Below are 16456 nucleotides of genomic sequence, written 5' to 3'. Positions count from 1 at the left end.
GCATTGTGTACGTTCTATGATACAGTACTGAATAAGCTAGAAGTTATAAATAATGTGTATAGTGTTTTTGTGCTTGCTATGTAAATAGGTAATCATGAATATTGTGATTTATAGGTTAAATAAACAACAAAAGCCCAATTAATTTTAGACATGCAGTTGTCGTAATCCATTTGATATATGGAAAATTTTCTTTGTTCTACGGAAACTATTTTAAATGTAATTACCAAGGGGAATTCAAAAAATTTGCTAAATAGAAAAATTTGCTATAAAGAAGATCGTTAAACAGAGGTCCGACTGTATTTAATATTATTTATTACTATTTTACCAGTTATCGAAAAAAGGCACGCAGCCACAAAATTGCCAAGGGCACCAGAAACCTAGCTATGCCTCTGGGCACCACATTTCTGTTAGCCTTATTATACCAGCATTAGTTGTTCTAACCAGGAGTTCAGATTCAGCCATTTTATTCACAACACTCCTGACATTGTTGAGGCTAAGTAACCTTCTATAGTTTACTACCCTGACACACCCTTTGAAGTTATTTAGGTTTGTATCCCAACCTTTATCTTCCCCCTCATTTGAAACATTGCTACTCTAGAACATCTTATCAACATTGGCTGTGGCAACAAACAAGAATTTGTGAGGTGAGTGCAAGCATTACTTTGTCCCATGTCATCAGATAAACACGGATCTAAATTACTTTTCTCCCCCTCCCCCCCCAACTAGCAGTTTCCCTGAACCCTTAGGGTATCCTCAATGGTACTGGCAAAAATCTTTGTGCCACCTTTGTTCAAATGAATACCATCTCTACAAAATAGTTCCTTCTACCTACAAATGCAGGCCACACTGATAAAAATTAATTTCCTCCCAAGAGCTTTGCAGATTCCCTCAAGTCCGTCTTGAATTAATCCATAAGGCTTTCAGCATATAATCCCTCCTGTCATGTCTGGGAAGGCTTGCAGACACAGACTTTCTGACCTTACTTGCAGCATTTTTACAGCATAGATCCTGTATTTATACAACAGATGGTCAGGTCATGTATATTTAATATTGTTAACCCCCCCACATAGACATTGGCACTACTGGCCACTGTCTGCTTAACATGGTTACTATGTGCTCCTGGATTTTATGTTGAAAATGTGACATTAAGAAGAAGAGTTATTTGATTTTCTTAGTGATCACCTTGTTAACGAGTTGCATTGTAGTTAGGGTTGAGTGTTTTTGCACCATATCAGGTAGTATTCAACTACTTATAGACGTGTATTTATTTGACAGTTGGAACATTCTTAGTTCTAACGGTCAGCTGATTGTTTGCCTATGTTACAGCATAGTGTAAATATTTAACATTTTATCTGGCTGTAATTTAAAATTTATTCATTGAGACTAAGCCTATACAAACCACTATGAAAATATAAGAAAATTCAAAAATCATTAATATGTTGGACATTATTAGCTAGAGATTGAGAGAGGAAGAAGGATAATAGCAGCACCTCACTGAAGATTTAAAAAAAAAAAAAATTAAATAGTGCAAAACTAATTGAATAATACTTATGTATATATATTCTAGACTTCATTCCGGCTAATTTTCGGATTACTTCAGGCATAGTTGAACCAACGGATACAGCTGAAGTACTGCAGTGCAGAAAGCAAGGGGGGAGACTACTGCACTATGCTTCCCAAAAATAATCACCATGGCTAGTACAAGAGAGAGAGAAGAGATGGCCCCGAGTCCCCAGCATTCTTTAAATGCAACACAGGTGCTAAGAATCCTTGGGTGGCAAAAACTTTCATTAAGAAAGATAGGAACATGGAACATGAATACCATCTCTACAAAATAGCTCCTTCTACCTGGGAAAACTGGCAAATGCAGCTAGGTCAGCAACTGGTCTGGCGGACCAACTGAGGATCTTTTTCATCTCACCCAAGACAGAGAAGTATAGTGTGGTGATCGCCAACCTCCAATAGCAGACAGCATCCAAAGAAGAAGTCGTCGTCCCCACATGAATAATAATTCTCTCTTTACCTCCCTTAAAATCTGACAATCTGTTGGTAACATCATTAATTGTTGCTCCTGGCAAACACACCCTAGTTCTCGACTACCTATCTTTATTACAAAAAATGTTATCCGTTTCCCTGACAATAGTCTCCCAGTAAAACTTGAGGTAAATCTCCAGTTCTTGAGTACAAGTCCATATTTCGACCAACAGACAGAAACAAAGCAGTGATTGGCAGGTGCCACTCACTGCTTTCCTCGCCCACATGTAACATGCCAAAAACATCGTAATACATCGAAGTCTAAATAAAGATAAAGAGAAACAGCAATATGGAATTAAAATAAGTGAAAATAATTACAAATTTTCAAAAATAACCTACATTTTTTGCTTAAATCCCTCCCAAAGTCGCATAAAAACTAATCTTTGTTAAAATATCTCTTACCGCTGTTTTTAAAAAGGGAACTCGTTTTCCGCTATAAAAACAACAGTAAGATGAGGGATAAACACCCTAACTAAGACTAACAATAGCAAATGCATTCACAATAATCACCCAATTACAGAACTCGATCGTACAATATCTCTGTTTAAGACCATACTCACTGCTCAGAGACGTGTTTAAGACCTCGCCCACATGTAACATGCCAAAAACATCGTAATACATCGAAGTCTAAATAAAGATAAAGATAAACGGCAATATGGAATTAAAATAAGTGAAAATAGATCTGGAGTTTAGCCAAACTCAATCACTTTCAACCAGAGTAGTCTGCACTTGAGCCCTAAGTAGCTTTTTTTTAAGTAATCTTGTGTGAATAGAGTTTCCATTTGTAACCCATCAAGAGCGATCTGGATTCAGATCATAAGGACCTTTTTCAGTTGAGGTTGTTAGTAGCTTATCTCATGCAGGTGGAGTAGGATTTATCTTGTAAGTTATTCTATTTTTCAGTGCATACAACAAACATGCAAATTGGCCCTTGAATATGTATTTGCATAAACATAAAGGAACTGGCATATTATTCGTGAACTGGTGCACTCTGATCAAAGTAGTCGATACTTTGTCTGTATGATCAATCTTAGAAAAACTTAATTAAAAATAGCAATAATATACCATACATTTTGATTGAATACTATTATTTACATTTAGAATCACTATAAAATAAGGTAAAGCTGATTCCACTATTTACCCAAAACATTAAGAATGTATATAAGAATGTATTGTTTCTTAGACTGTTACAAAGGACTGATTGAGAGTTGATTGAAATAGTTCGGTTCATTTGTGCTATTATAATGATTGCACCAATATTACTTTATTTTGCTTTCTAAATCTACCTTTCGTTTATAAAATAAAATTAACATCAACATTAATTTATTACTGGCATATGATACAGTAAAATACTAGTTTGTGTTGAATTTATTAATTTACACTTGTGTATTAGTAACAGAACTAATAAAAAAATTTAAAAAAACTTAATCTTGAAGTTTTATTTAACGGTTGAATAATCATTCTTTATGATGAATTACATGACCTTATCATCTTAATTGAAGCTCACAGTGCTCTTTCCTCCTCCTTCTAGAGTATGGAGGTACATGAGTCTTCATATGTTACTGAAGCTGCCTTGACTTTACAGCATGACACATCCCAAACAGAGATGCATTCTGAACCATGTATGAAAAGAACTGTTCTTGTTCCTGTTAATTAATTGACAAGGGTGGGAGTGCTTGTACATTTATAGTTTGCTTTTTAAAACTCATTATGTTCATTTGTGCTTAAAGAGAGTGGAGAAAAATCTAACAAAAGAAAATTTTATGTAAAAGAGGTTCCAAAAAGTTTTTATAATGAATGTGGCACATGCCATAAGGTTGCTATAAAATATAAATTTTTTATATGTAAAGTGTGCCTAAGAATTATACAAATTTAACTCTTATTAACTTTACAGGAATACACTCAAGTTTTTATGAGATTTAAGCATCAATTCAACTGTGTGAATGCTTTTGTGGCATATAGAACAAGCCAGTGTTCTGTTTCCACTCTGTTTTTTAAGATATGCATGCTGCTTGCTTCATTTAAAGAGGAACAAAGTCTGGCCTTCTTGATCACCATACATAATGGCAAATTGTTTTTTTTTTTTTTTGTTTTTTTTTTCTGTGGAGTTAAAGACCACAAAATCCAGGATGTATGGGGACAGAGAAATTTTATATGAAACAATGTTGAGTAAAAACATGACATGGGATTAATAATATAAATTAGATTTAATTTAAAATTAATTAAAACACTTAACTCCATTTTAAAAGCAACAGTTTGTTCATTGACTCTTTAATGTTGAGAAACTCTACATCCAGAATATTCTACATATTGAACTAATTGCTTATTTACAGGTGACACATCTGAATCCACTTTGGGATTTTGTTATAACGACTAGAAAATAAGAAGAGAAGGAAAGTTGCTATAATTTAGAATTCAGTGTGGTGTGCTTATTAATATTAAGAATATGATGAAAATAAGCAGCTAAATTAGACAAATTTGAAGCACAGAAAAAACTGCTACTTATCAAAGCAAAAATGAATAGGACTGTCTTCAGACAGAGGTGAAAGAAAATGGAACTTTTTGTTAGAAAAGGCAAGAAGGAAAATTGGAACAAAATTAATTTCTAAGCTGGAACCCAGAAATTCCAGGTTGACTCTGAGTTAAATTAGCTAAGGATAATCGGGACCTTAATAGATTGGCAAACCAGGTCAACTGGGAAACCCATAATCAGATGGGGGAGAAAAATCTGCTTACAGATATTTTTCTGCTGCTACATAAGGTGCCTGAAGAAGCCTTGTTGTCACCAATTAGTAAAAATAGAGTTAGCAACAGATAGAGTTAGCAACATTTGAAATATTCTATTTTCATTTCAAATTTTGCATGCTTCATGATGTGTCAAATTTGAAAATGGAAGTGAATAATAGTATCTAATATGTGTATATGCACATAATAAGCATCAATACAGGCACTAACAAACTAAATGAGTATTTTGCATCTACATTCACACATGAGAAGTTATTCAGGGAGGAGAATGCCAGAGGTGAATTAAACTCTGGCGGTGAGCTAGATTATTTTGTAATAACTGAGAGCAAAGTGGAGGACAAATTGATGAAGATAAACATAAGAAAGGCACCTGGGGTGGGTGGATCTATCCAGTTATATTAAAGGAGGCAACAAAGGAAGTAAGCAAACCCTTAGCCATAATTATGAGAGTTTCCTTGGACTCAGGGAAGGTACCCATGGACTGGAGATATGCAAATGTGACCCCAATTCACAAAGGAGGATCAAAGGGCGACATAAAGTAATTACAGACCTGTTAGTTTAACTTCTGTTCCAGGGAAATTAATGGAGGCAGTGGTTAAAGAAGCACTGCAGGATCATCTAGACAAGACTTCAGTTATAGCTCGGACACAGCATGGTTTTGTTAAGGGGAAGTCATGTCTGACCAATTTGATTGGATACTATGATGTGGTCACAAAGGAACTGGATGCAGGGAATATCTTTGATATTATATATTTGGATCTTAGAAAGGCTTTTGATACTGTTGCACATGGAAGACTGCTGCACAAATTGGAGCAGTGTGGCATTGGAGGCAAACTGCTGCTATGGATAAAGGGATGGTTGAGTGTGAGAAGACATCATCATCAGCCATTTTCAATCCACTGCAGGATGAAGGCCTCTCCAGCAACTTTCCAGTTCCTTCTGTTTTGAGCACTGGCCATCCATTTACTACCCACAAACTCATGAATTTCATCTATCCATTTCCGCCTTTGTCTTCCAGGTTTTCTTCTAGAAGACAGAGTGGTAATCAATGGACACTGCTCATCAATGGTAATCAATGGACAAGTTGGGGAGTGGCTTACGTAAGGGTTGCATATACATATATGCATATGTTTGTAATTTTGCACAATTAACAGTATTTTAAACTGGAAAATGGAACAGGCTAATAGTTTCATGTTTATATATTATGGCTATAATTTTTTTAATTTTCAGGAGAATTAATTTTGTTAAAATAAAAAAATTACATACAATAGGTACTGCCATCCATTAAAAAAAGATAAAATATTGATATACTTTAAGCAGAATTTAAAAAAAAGAAAAGTTGTCACCTGTCAAGTGCATTTGTTACGGTTGGGATGTTACCACCCAAGATTCTGATTATCATTGTCCAGTTTATTTAATTTCTAACTTGGAACCTAAAGAACCTTTAGGTTCCAGGTTAGAAATTCAATCTCATTCCAGTGTTCCTTCTTCTGAGTTTGCTAACTCAGAAAGCTCAGTTTCTTTTCATCTCTGTTTGAAGATAGTCCTGATCATTTTTGTTTTGGTAAGTACCAGATTTTCCTGTGCTTCAAATTTATTTTTTAGTTGTTTATTTTCATTGTATGATTCTGGAATGTTTTAAAAGGAATGTTTTTGAGCATTTAGTCTTGATGTTATTTAAGAATTAATATTGTAGTACTTTAATAACAATTTTTTAACTAATGAGTTTTAATTGTACTACACTGAAATCTAAATTGTGGTGACCTTTCTTCTTGTTTTATTTTTCAATCTTCATAAGGATCCTAAAGTGGATTCAAAAATATCACCTATAAATATGCAATTAGGTTTAGTATATTAAATGTTCTGAGTGTAGGATTTCTTATTATAGTCAATAAACAACTTGTTGCTTTTGAAATTTGGGGTTAAAATGATTTAATTACTTTTAATTTTTATTGACATTTAACACCTTATTTGAAGATGAAGCTACTTTTTTTTTTAATTTAGCATGTAGTATTATTTCGGAATATCTGCAAAGAAATCTAGACTTGCTAGATTAATTGCATAGAACAGTCTACTATATTTTAATATCTTTGTTCCAAACTAACTGGAATACATTTATTATTTCTTGTTTTCTGGGAAATACACTTCAGTTCAGTCATTCCAAATAAATACTTTAGTTTTATAATTCAAAAAAGAAGGGAACCGTCATTTTAAGTAAGTTATAACTAAATAACTTGTGATTAATGACAGAGGAGAAAAGAAAATTTATATTATCTTCCTTTCTAGAAACATTTGCAAACATCTCATTCAATATTTTAGAAAGGATATGAATAGAAATTGGACACTGGCTTGATAATTATACAGGTAGCCTAGCTGTAGAGAAACCCTAAAGGGCCAGAGGCAAATACCCACCTAAAATTTTTCTCTGACCTACTGTTTTACTTTTCAGCTTAATATTAATTAAATGTAATCTTAACAATTATGAAATTCTTCAAAGTGCTTCTATTTTAAAAACTGGTGAAATAAGAGATTTGTTCATTTTCTTTTTTTTAATTTAATTATGAAATTTATTTGGGGGCAACTAAAAATAACGGCAGTGGATACAACCTATTTTGAAGACTTCTCTCATCCAGAAAAAATAATGTAAAAAAATAAAAAAAATATATATTTTTTTGTTACTTTTGTAAGTGAAATGTTTTACAAGGGTGACTGATTCTTGTTATTTAGGTCTACACTTTCCATACAAATTCCACATTAATGAAGAGGAATAAACTAGAATGAATAGAGTACAGTGAAACTTCTTGCAACACAGGGATTAGGTGTTAGATTAGGTGCGAAACCTATAGAAAAAATGGAGGTGTTAGATTTCAGTCTCTGTTATTGTATAACAACAATTAAAAAAGAACAACAATAACACATTATATATTTATATATAACATACACACACACACACATGTGTGTGTGTGTGTGTGTGTGTGTGTGTGTGTGTGTGTGTGTGTGTGTGTGTGTGTGTGTGTGTGTGTGTGTGTGTAAGATAAAATTTGTCTATTTATGTGTTCATTTCGTTATGCATTTAGATTCTGTAGGAATCAGTGCAACCAAATTTTTCCTGACCTACATCAATCGAGGAAAGGTGTCAAGAAGTATGATTTGATCCAAAATTTTGACCTGTGAGATATTTCCATTGCTGGATATTCATTCTTCATTGCTGGATCATTACAGTAGCTAGTCAGTTTTTTTAACTCTAAAAAACTGACTGATGGAACTGGCGCAGAGAAGAGCAACAAGATTAGTCAAGGACACAAAAAGGTATTCTTACCGTGAAAGACTCCAGTTTTGTAAATTGCAGCACTTGGAAACTAGGCACCTGCAAGGAGACCTGATTGAAGTGTTTATGCCTTTGAATGGATTAAGTGAACTAAGTGCTGATGGCATCCGTACTCTTTCTCACACAATACACATTGGGGAACATAAATCGAAAAAGAATGCCTGCAGGATAGATATGTGAAAATTTGTGTTCAGCCAGAGAGTGATTATTGGCACAAACTTCCATCTGCTGTCATGCAGAAGTAAGTAGTTTGAATAAATTTAAGGAAAGATTAGAAAAATTATTAGAAGGGATGGACAGAAAAACTACTGCTTCACTGTCTGCCTACTCTAAAGCTCACAATAATTGTAAAACAGTTATTAATAAATCTAAACTTCATTTTGAACAGGCTTCTAGTCCAGTTGGTAGTCAAGCATTCTGGTTTCTTGCCAAAGCTGTTGGCTGCAACTTCTGTCCATCTATACAGACTTTACAATCTATCCATCTATACAGACTTCCCGACTCTACAAGTTAATTCGTTCCTACCACATGCTCGTAAAGCAGGAATTTATTACCCATAGACACAATGTTAAAAACAGGAGTTACGTTCTCAACAATGAAATTATTTTTTAAATGATAATGATTGATTTATCCAAAGAAATGAAAATATAGCTTGTAAAATCAAGCAAATTATAATTTAAAGAAATTATTTATGACTTACAGATGTTAAAGAATGTTTATTCTTCATCATCATCGACTAAATGCACACTCGTTGATCACTCATTGTTGGGTTGGCACTCACTGTTGGTTTGTTGCACAAGGAGGAGTCTTCTTCAGAAATTCTTCAAGAGGTGTTTGTTTGTTTCCAAGATAATATCTTCTCTTTTCTTTATAAATTTCACGATAGCATGCATATGCATTTTTTAGCGGCACACACAAATTGCAACTAACTAACACAATATGTGCAAGTGAGATTGCAACTAACACGATTTGCACGGAGTAACAAGTTTACTACAAAGCTTAAAAAAAATTTTTTTAAAAAAGGATTGAGGAGCAGATTCTGAAAATTTATTTATGTTTTTTATATGATTGAAGATTGCAGTGAAGGGGAAACACATTTCACCATAATGTAAAAATCCACACAATTCCAGCTTTCGGTATTTTTGCAAATGCAATAAGATCGAGTTTACTATCCATTTATAATTGATTTCACTAACAGAAAAGCCCAATAAACCGAAAAGCGCAAATTGTTTTTATTGTTTTATGGTTGTGACCTCCAGAAATGTGCTTTAGAAAAATATCACAAAGGTGTTCAAAATTGATCCTTATAATGGAATATATATGATAACGATGAAAGTGTAGTGCATTTTAATTTATTTGAATTTGTGACTAATACAATTTTCATTATATAAATGACCTTTTAGAGAGATAAATAGAGTTATATAGCGAAAATTTCAACTTCTGAGGTCTTGAAATGAATAACTAAAAAACAATGTGTTATTGGGTTCACGATACGATGGTGTCTTTGGAACGGATTAATATTGTAAAGCGGGGTGCACTGTATTGTATAGCTATGTGCGTGGTTTGAAATGCGGGATGCACTGTATAGCTACGCGCGTGGTTTGAAATGCGGGACTTATGAATGTTTAACATTCATTTTTTGTAATTAACGTTCATATTTTCGATTTTGTTGATACTTGAAAAAAAAAAAAAAAAAAAACTCGTAAACCCGGGAACTCGTAAAGCGGGAACTGCCTGTACTCCCAAAATATCTGTCGAAACCTTTCAACCAAAAGATATCAGAATTCTGAACAATCTTAATGCCAAGAAAGCTCCAGGTCCTGATGCCATTTTGCACTTTTGTACATTTTACACTTAAAATTCTTAAGAGGCTGCCATCTTATGGATTTAAGAGGTTTTTTTTTTTTTTTTTTTTTTTGTATCCAGTTTTCTCTCTAACTACTCCCAGCAAGTGTTGATATATGATTCCCTGTTCTTTTTACCTTTTCCATTATTCTGGATAAGCATTAGTGGAAAATGCTTATTCCCGAGATTCAGTTCTTTCTCCTGTTCTTTTCCTCTTGTATATTATTGACCTTCTTCCGCTGACTGGAAATCCTATTCATAGCTTTGTTGATAACAGCACACTATATTCCACTTTGCAAAACCTTGTCCTGCACAAACTGCTTCAACTTCTTGAACATCCTCCACTAAGTCCCTAAAATGTCAATCTTTAATAATTTTTCAATAAGGCACTCAATTCTGTCTTATTTCTTGCAAAAAAAAAAGTCTACTGCCCCTCCGCTCATCTTCAATCACCCTCAAATTATATCTCTATTTTAATGTGTCTTGGCATAATGACATCACAAATACTGCTCCCTCTGCATCCAAAAAATTGGGTTTCTTTTTTGCTCATGACATTTCTTTTCTTCTAAAAAACTAATCTGTACAAATCCACCCTTCCATGGAATATTGTTCCCACATCTCGAGTCATGTCCCCAAAACCTCTTTCTAACATTGTTTCTCCACTCTGTCTCGCAGATGTCCAGTGTCTGCTGTATGCCTTTTCTATAGATATTTCCGTGGCCACTTCATCTTCTGTTTTCTGAAAAACCTTCTTTCACGTGCATTTCCTGATAATTACAATCTACACAAATTAAAGTCTAATGTAAAGAAAATATCTTCTGCCTTCTCAACCTCTGACCCATACACTTTCAGTGCAGCATTTGTCACTACTAATTCTTCAGCTGGTACTCATATTTTATTTATTTATATTTTCTCATTTCATTCAGTGCAGCACAAAAGAACTGGATGCAGGGAATAACTTTGATATTATATACTTGGATCTTAGAAAGGCTTTTGATACTGTTGCACATGGAAGACTGCTACACAAATTGGAGCAGTGTGACATTGGAGGCAAATTCCTGCTATGGATAAAGGGGTGGTTGAGTGGGAGAAGACAGAGAGTGGTAATCAATGGACACTGCTCATCATGGACTAATGTTATTAGTGGAGTCCCTCAGGGCTCAGTGTTGGGTCCATTATTGTTTTCTGTATTTATAAATGATATTGATGATGGTATATCAAGCTTAATGTCCAAGTTTGCAGATGATACAAAGGTTGGCAGGGTTGTCAAGGACACTACTGACACTACACTGCTGCAACAGGATCTGGAAAGGTTGAGCAGATGGGCTGAGAGGTGGCAAATGAAGTTTAACATTGACAAATGTAAAGTACTACACATGGGAAACAGCAACCCCAGGGCAACGTATCAACTCTGTGGTACTACACTGACAGTGGTAGAGAATGAAAGGGACTTGGGGGTGATTGTGCAGGCAGATATGAAGTTCTCTGAGCAGTGCAGACGGGCTGCAAGAGTAGCTCATGGAGTATTGTCAATGATATACAGGAATTTTTCCAGCAGGGATAAGGAGGTGATTATTCCATTGTATAAGGCAATGGTCAGGCCACACCTAGAGTACTGTATACAGGTCTGGAGGCCTCATTTCAAGAAGGATGTAGAGCTGCTGGAACGAGTACAGAGAAGGGCAACAAGATTAGTGAATGGAACAAAGGGGTTCTCTTACGAGGAAAGGCTTAAGTTTTGCAAATTACAGTGTCTGGAGACTAGGCACCAGCGAGGTGATCTGATAGAGGTGTATAAAGCCTTGAATGGTTTAAGCATGCTCAATGCTGATGGGATTCTTCCTCTAGCTCAGAAAAATCACCTGAGAGGGCATAAATTCAAATTGAGGAAAGACAGATGTAGGATAGACGTGAGGAAATTTGCCTTTAGCCAGCGGGTGGTCGGTTGGTGGAACAGACTGCCATCCCTTGTGGTGGAGGTTGATAGCCTAAATAAGTTTAAGGCTCAGCTGGACAGGTATTTTGAACGAACAGAGGGGTGAAGTGGAAGTGGGTTTTTTTTTTTTTTTTTTTTTTTTTGGCTGATGCTGCATAAGCTTGCTTTCTTGCATCAAATGCCTCTACTAATGCTAATGCTAAAGAAAATATCTTCTGCCTTCTCAACCTCTGACCCATACACTTTCAGTGCAGCATTTGTCACTACTAATTCTTCAGCTACTTCCACATATTTCAGCTGGTACTCATATTTTATTTATTTATATTTTCTCATTTCATTCAAAATTTTCAAAACAAAATCTTTTGACGTTTGTTTTTCATATTTATTTTGAAAACAATAAGAGAAAGAGAGGAAAAAATTTTTTTTCAAGAATAAATATATTATCCATTTTTAGTTAATGGAACAGCATTTGAACATCTTTTCTCTTCAAATCATTGATCCTACTTGAACCAAACTTCAGATGTAGTCACCCATTATAGCTTAATTCCACCTTTCTTCCTTTGTACTTCTGCTGTTTGAATGTCCTGATAGAAATATTTCCCATACTCTTCACTCAAATCATCAAAATTTGATCTGGCAAGGGGGGGGGGGAACCATGTGCGAGTGAAACTAAAATAGTTTTTAAGGACATTTTGCATCCCAAACGTCCGTAATATTCAGTCGCATTTTCACTCCTTTCTGCTCTTGTTGTTGCTATTGTTAATCATTCTTTTAAAGCAGTCATTTTATATTCCCACTTTAAATCCTAGCATCTGCTTAACTTTAGGTACACTGAATGTATCACTTTTAACTTTTGGTTTAGACAGCTTTAGGAACATTAACTGTATTATGCTGGAAGACGTCACTGTAAGTATTCCAAGCTTTGACAGATTGTTTTGCTTGCTCCTAGCTTAATATAAAGTGGTGATAGCAAGGTCTTGTCTTATTAGAGCATTATTAACCTGTATGTGGTTTACTAGGCTTTTAATTTGTTACTGATAGGCCATTCCCTTCTCCTGTAATACTGTCATAGACTGAAAATATTTTCTTGTTCCTCCTTCGTATAAATGGAGGTCCTTCTATAATTGGTGAAAATTTAATACCATTGTTAAAGCAAAATGGCCTTGATTTGTTGGTGAATGGATTCCTGTGCTAGAATGTGTTCATTGCTATCTTTCTTAGAGGGAGATGTTCACATCTGAGAAGTAGGACAAAGTCATTTTTTGGGTATCTTACCTTTGAAAAGGGCAAAACTGTAATGCCTTTTTCCCTTTGGGTAGAATCTTGCAGCTGGATTCATAAATTCCATCTTTTAGATGAGCTATCAGTAGTTCTGCACTAGACTGGTAAGATGTGACAATAATAATCCTGTTCCACCTCTGAAGTCTCTTCTAAAGAAGTTGGACTGGGAATTGATGTTTTAAACGTGTAACCCAGAGCAATAGAGAATTGTATGCTCAGATATGTAACATTTCTTTTATTTGTAACACTCTCATAGAGGAGTATTGAAATGCACACCATATTCAAGTTTGGTACAGTTCAAGTCAGAATTGCATGATCACTTTTGGTGACAGGAAAAGTATAAATGACCAGGATTTACATATTTATTTATTTTTATTATTTTTTCCTTTTTTGGCAGATACAGAAAAAGTCTGCATCCTAACACCATTTAGCCATTCTAATACTAATATAAATGTAGCAGTTATCATGATTTGAGGTATCACAAAAGGCATAGACTGTGTCTATCACATAGCCATCCTTCTGATGTTGATCAGTAGTTGTCACAACATGACTACTCATGACTTGTCTTAATATGCTTCAGATGCACCTAAAATCTTGTGCTTGACCCTGCTTTTGAATCAATGTGATATCCATAGACACAGCAGAAACTCTGGAGAGAACTTACAACTTCAACTAATGGCCATAAAAATTTTAAGGCAATCAAGTAGCACATTTTATATGCATTTATAAGGATTTTCATAATATATACAGAAATTGTGAAAGTTCAAAATATTGTGTGTGTACAGTAAAACAAACACTAACATAATCAAATTTTTGTTACACAGTATGATCAAAGATTTTAAAGCAGTTTCATCTATCATATTAAAATTGGCAATTAAATCTTTGTTTTTTGGTTAGAGTAAGTTTGTAATTGTTTAGAAGCATTAGAACCAGTCTTAATTTTATACTACAAGATGATAATTTTAAATGAGAATCCATGAAAATGCACATAACTTTGAATAAAAGAGTGCTAGAGACATGAAATTTGTGAGTAATATTCTTTATTCTCTGACATTACTTAATTTGTTACAAAAAAATTTTAAATGATCACCATCGTGATTGCAACATAACGGAGCATGATGAAGCTTGTATTCAGTCATAACAGGCAATGTATGAACACAACATTCACATTTGCAGTCTCCCTGAATATTTTCACAAGCTTCCATATCACAGAAGTTGGTAGTGCCTTACAACATTGAAATTACATAGAAAAATTATGTTGAGTAATTTTTAAGAATTGTTTGAGGGTAATATTTCATCCATGTTCATCCACTGCTTTCACTGCACATGGGTCTCATAGTTTCACAAGTTGTCAACAGATAATGATAGCATGCACATAATAATGTCACTTGAAATTTCATGTCTTTAGTACTCAATTACTCAAAGTTTCTCACATTTTCATGGGTTCTCATTTAAAATGATCACCTGTTTATTACTTAATTTTTTTTACTGGAGATGATTGTAACTAGTTGCAGATACAATTTCTTATGTGACTTGGACAGAATTACTAATAATTCTACAATCCAGAGGAGAAATAGGTCATTTAATGTGATATCTCTTGTATGATCTATCAATCAAAAAATTTTGCACACTTTTTTTTTCTACCTACTGTAAATAGCCTTATGATGTAGTGAACAAAGTAATATCACAACATTCAAATGTGTGCCCTTTATTGCTTAGTGAGTATATTTTAATTGTAATTTATTATATACTTATTTACTATCCCTAGCATAATTTATGGATTCCTATCTTTTCAAGTGTGAAAAGTCAAAAATATTATTAATTTCATAATTCTTGCATTCCACTTTTTTAGATGTATAGAATAATGTGCCAACAGGAATTACAAAGTCATGAGTATGAAAAGAGGGAAGTGTGATGATACATAATACATGATGCTAATCAAGGTTTTGGAACATCTCGTGGACTTTCATGATGAATATTTATTCCCACTCGTCTTGAACAATGCCAATTTTTAATTTCATTTGTAATTAAATTCTGATTTAGACCCTTTATTTTGCTTTCGTGGTATACAGTGGTGGCCACATTAATTGTAGTACTATAAATTTTCTCCAAAAACAAATTTTGCAGTTGAAATAATTGCCCCCTATGGCCTTAAATTTGTTTATACACTGATGTAAAATGATTATGCATTTTATTGATAAGAAAATAAATTAAATAAAAAAATTATTTATACATATTTGTTTACAAATAATCAGAGAAATACACTGCAGGCCATGTGAATGCCTTTTCATTGTTACCAATGTTTGAAATTAAGATTATGTAATAAGACAGAAAAATGATACCAGTATCAATCAAATATTATTGTGATACAATTAGGTCTCCTCTAACAGATATTAGTATTTTTTGGCCTATCATGGTTTAGTTCATGGTATCAGACATGAATAATGGTTTCTTGCTTGATGGCTTTTTAGCAGCAATTTTCTGTTCCATAACACTCCAGCAGTTTTCAGCCAGGTTCAGATTGGAACTATTTCCTGTCCATAAGGATTGGATATTGCAGTTTTGCATGAACTTATTCACCTAAAAAAGAAATCAGTATTTGAAACAAGTTAAAACTAGCACATACTATAAATTGTGTTAAACAATTAAGTAATGGTGTACTAACCTTATGCACAGTGTGGCAAGGTGCAGAGTCATGTTGGGAAACAAATTTTCTCTTCTTTGAAAAAGGTCATCTGATGATGGATGGAAGAGTCTTTAAATTTTTTGTATAATTTTACAAAATTTATTGTGTCCTTTCCTTTGCTCTTTATGCATCCCCAAACCATCTGGCCCAGTGGAAATTACCGTTGACCGAGTACAATTAGGATGATAAGCTCATTAGATCGAACCAAATATGGCATTTACCATCTGATCCATGAAAGTTAAATTTGGATTAATCATGGAAAACTAGAAACTGCTAAATTGTCCAATTAGCATGTTCTTTAGTTCAGTTGCTAATTGGACTAAATTAATGATTGGACAGTTCAAGGTTAATTGCTCTTTCCTCTTGGATTTTGTCAATAAGGACTTCTTACAAGGTCGATATGCTTTCAGCCACTCAACACAAGTCTTCAGCAAACAGTTCTATCACTTGCATTTACCCCAGTATGTGCCCTCCACATTAATTTTGGATCTGTGGAACTCCTACAACAATCTGAGGCTCACACTTCAAACTCTCTCCTGTACTGGTGCTTTTCCATTTCAGTGTAGTTCCAGATTTTATTTTTACATCTCCAGTCTCATGT

At 34.1% G+C, this 16456-nt stretch overlaps 1 protein-coding gene across 6 annotated transcripts in view; it reads left to right on the top strand.

Moving 5' to 3' along the window:
- CSN3 (COP9 signalosome subunit 3) overlaps positions 1 to 16456 on the top strand; it is a 137595-nt gene that overhangs the window by 107173 nt on the left and 13966 nt on the right. Inside the window, exons 15-16 of one of the 6 annotated variants that reach the window (XM_090386743.1) lie at positions 3566 to 3656; positions 15022 to 15208. The exons of 1 other annotated variant lie outside the window; for it this stretch is intronic. In XM_090386743.1, the coding sequence (XP_090242869.1) occupies positions 3566 to 3656; positions 15022 to 15029 (99 nt within the window). In that variant the 3' untranslated portion in view covers positions 15030 to 15208. Of the gene's footprint in view, positions 1 to 3565; positions 3701 to 15021; positions 15209 to 16456 lie in introns of those variants that run through there. 4 more of the 6 variants (XM_090386742.1, XM_090386744.1, XM_090386741.1 and 1 more) reach the window with 4 other exon arrangements.

The sequence above is a fragment of the Mastigoproctus giganteus genome, chromosome 12 (assembly GCF_048544385.1).
Source record: "Mastigoproctus giganteus isolate SK-2022 chromosome 12, ASM4854438v1, whole genome shotgun sequence".
In the NCBI taxonomy this organism is placed as follows: Eukaryota; Metazoa; Arthropoda; class Arachnida; order Uropygi; family Thelyphonidae; genus Mastigoproctus; species Mastigoproctus giganteus.
Note: the sequence above shows the minus strand (reverse complement) of the source record. Positions and strands in the feature narration are given on the sequence as shown.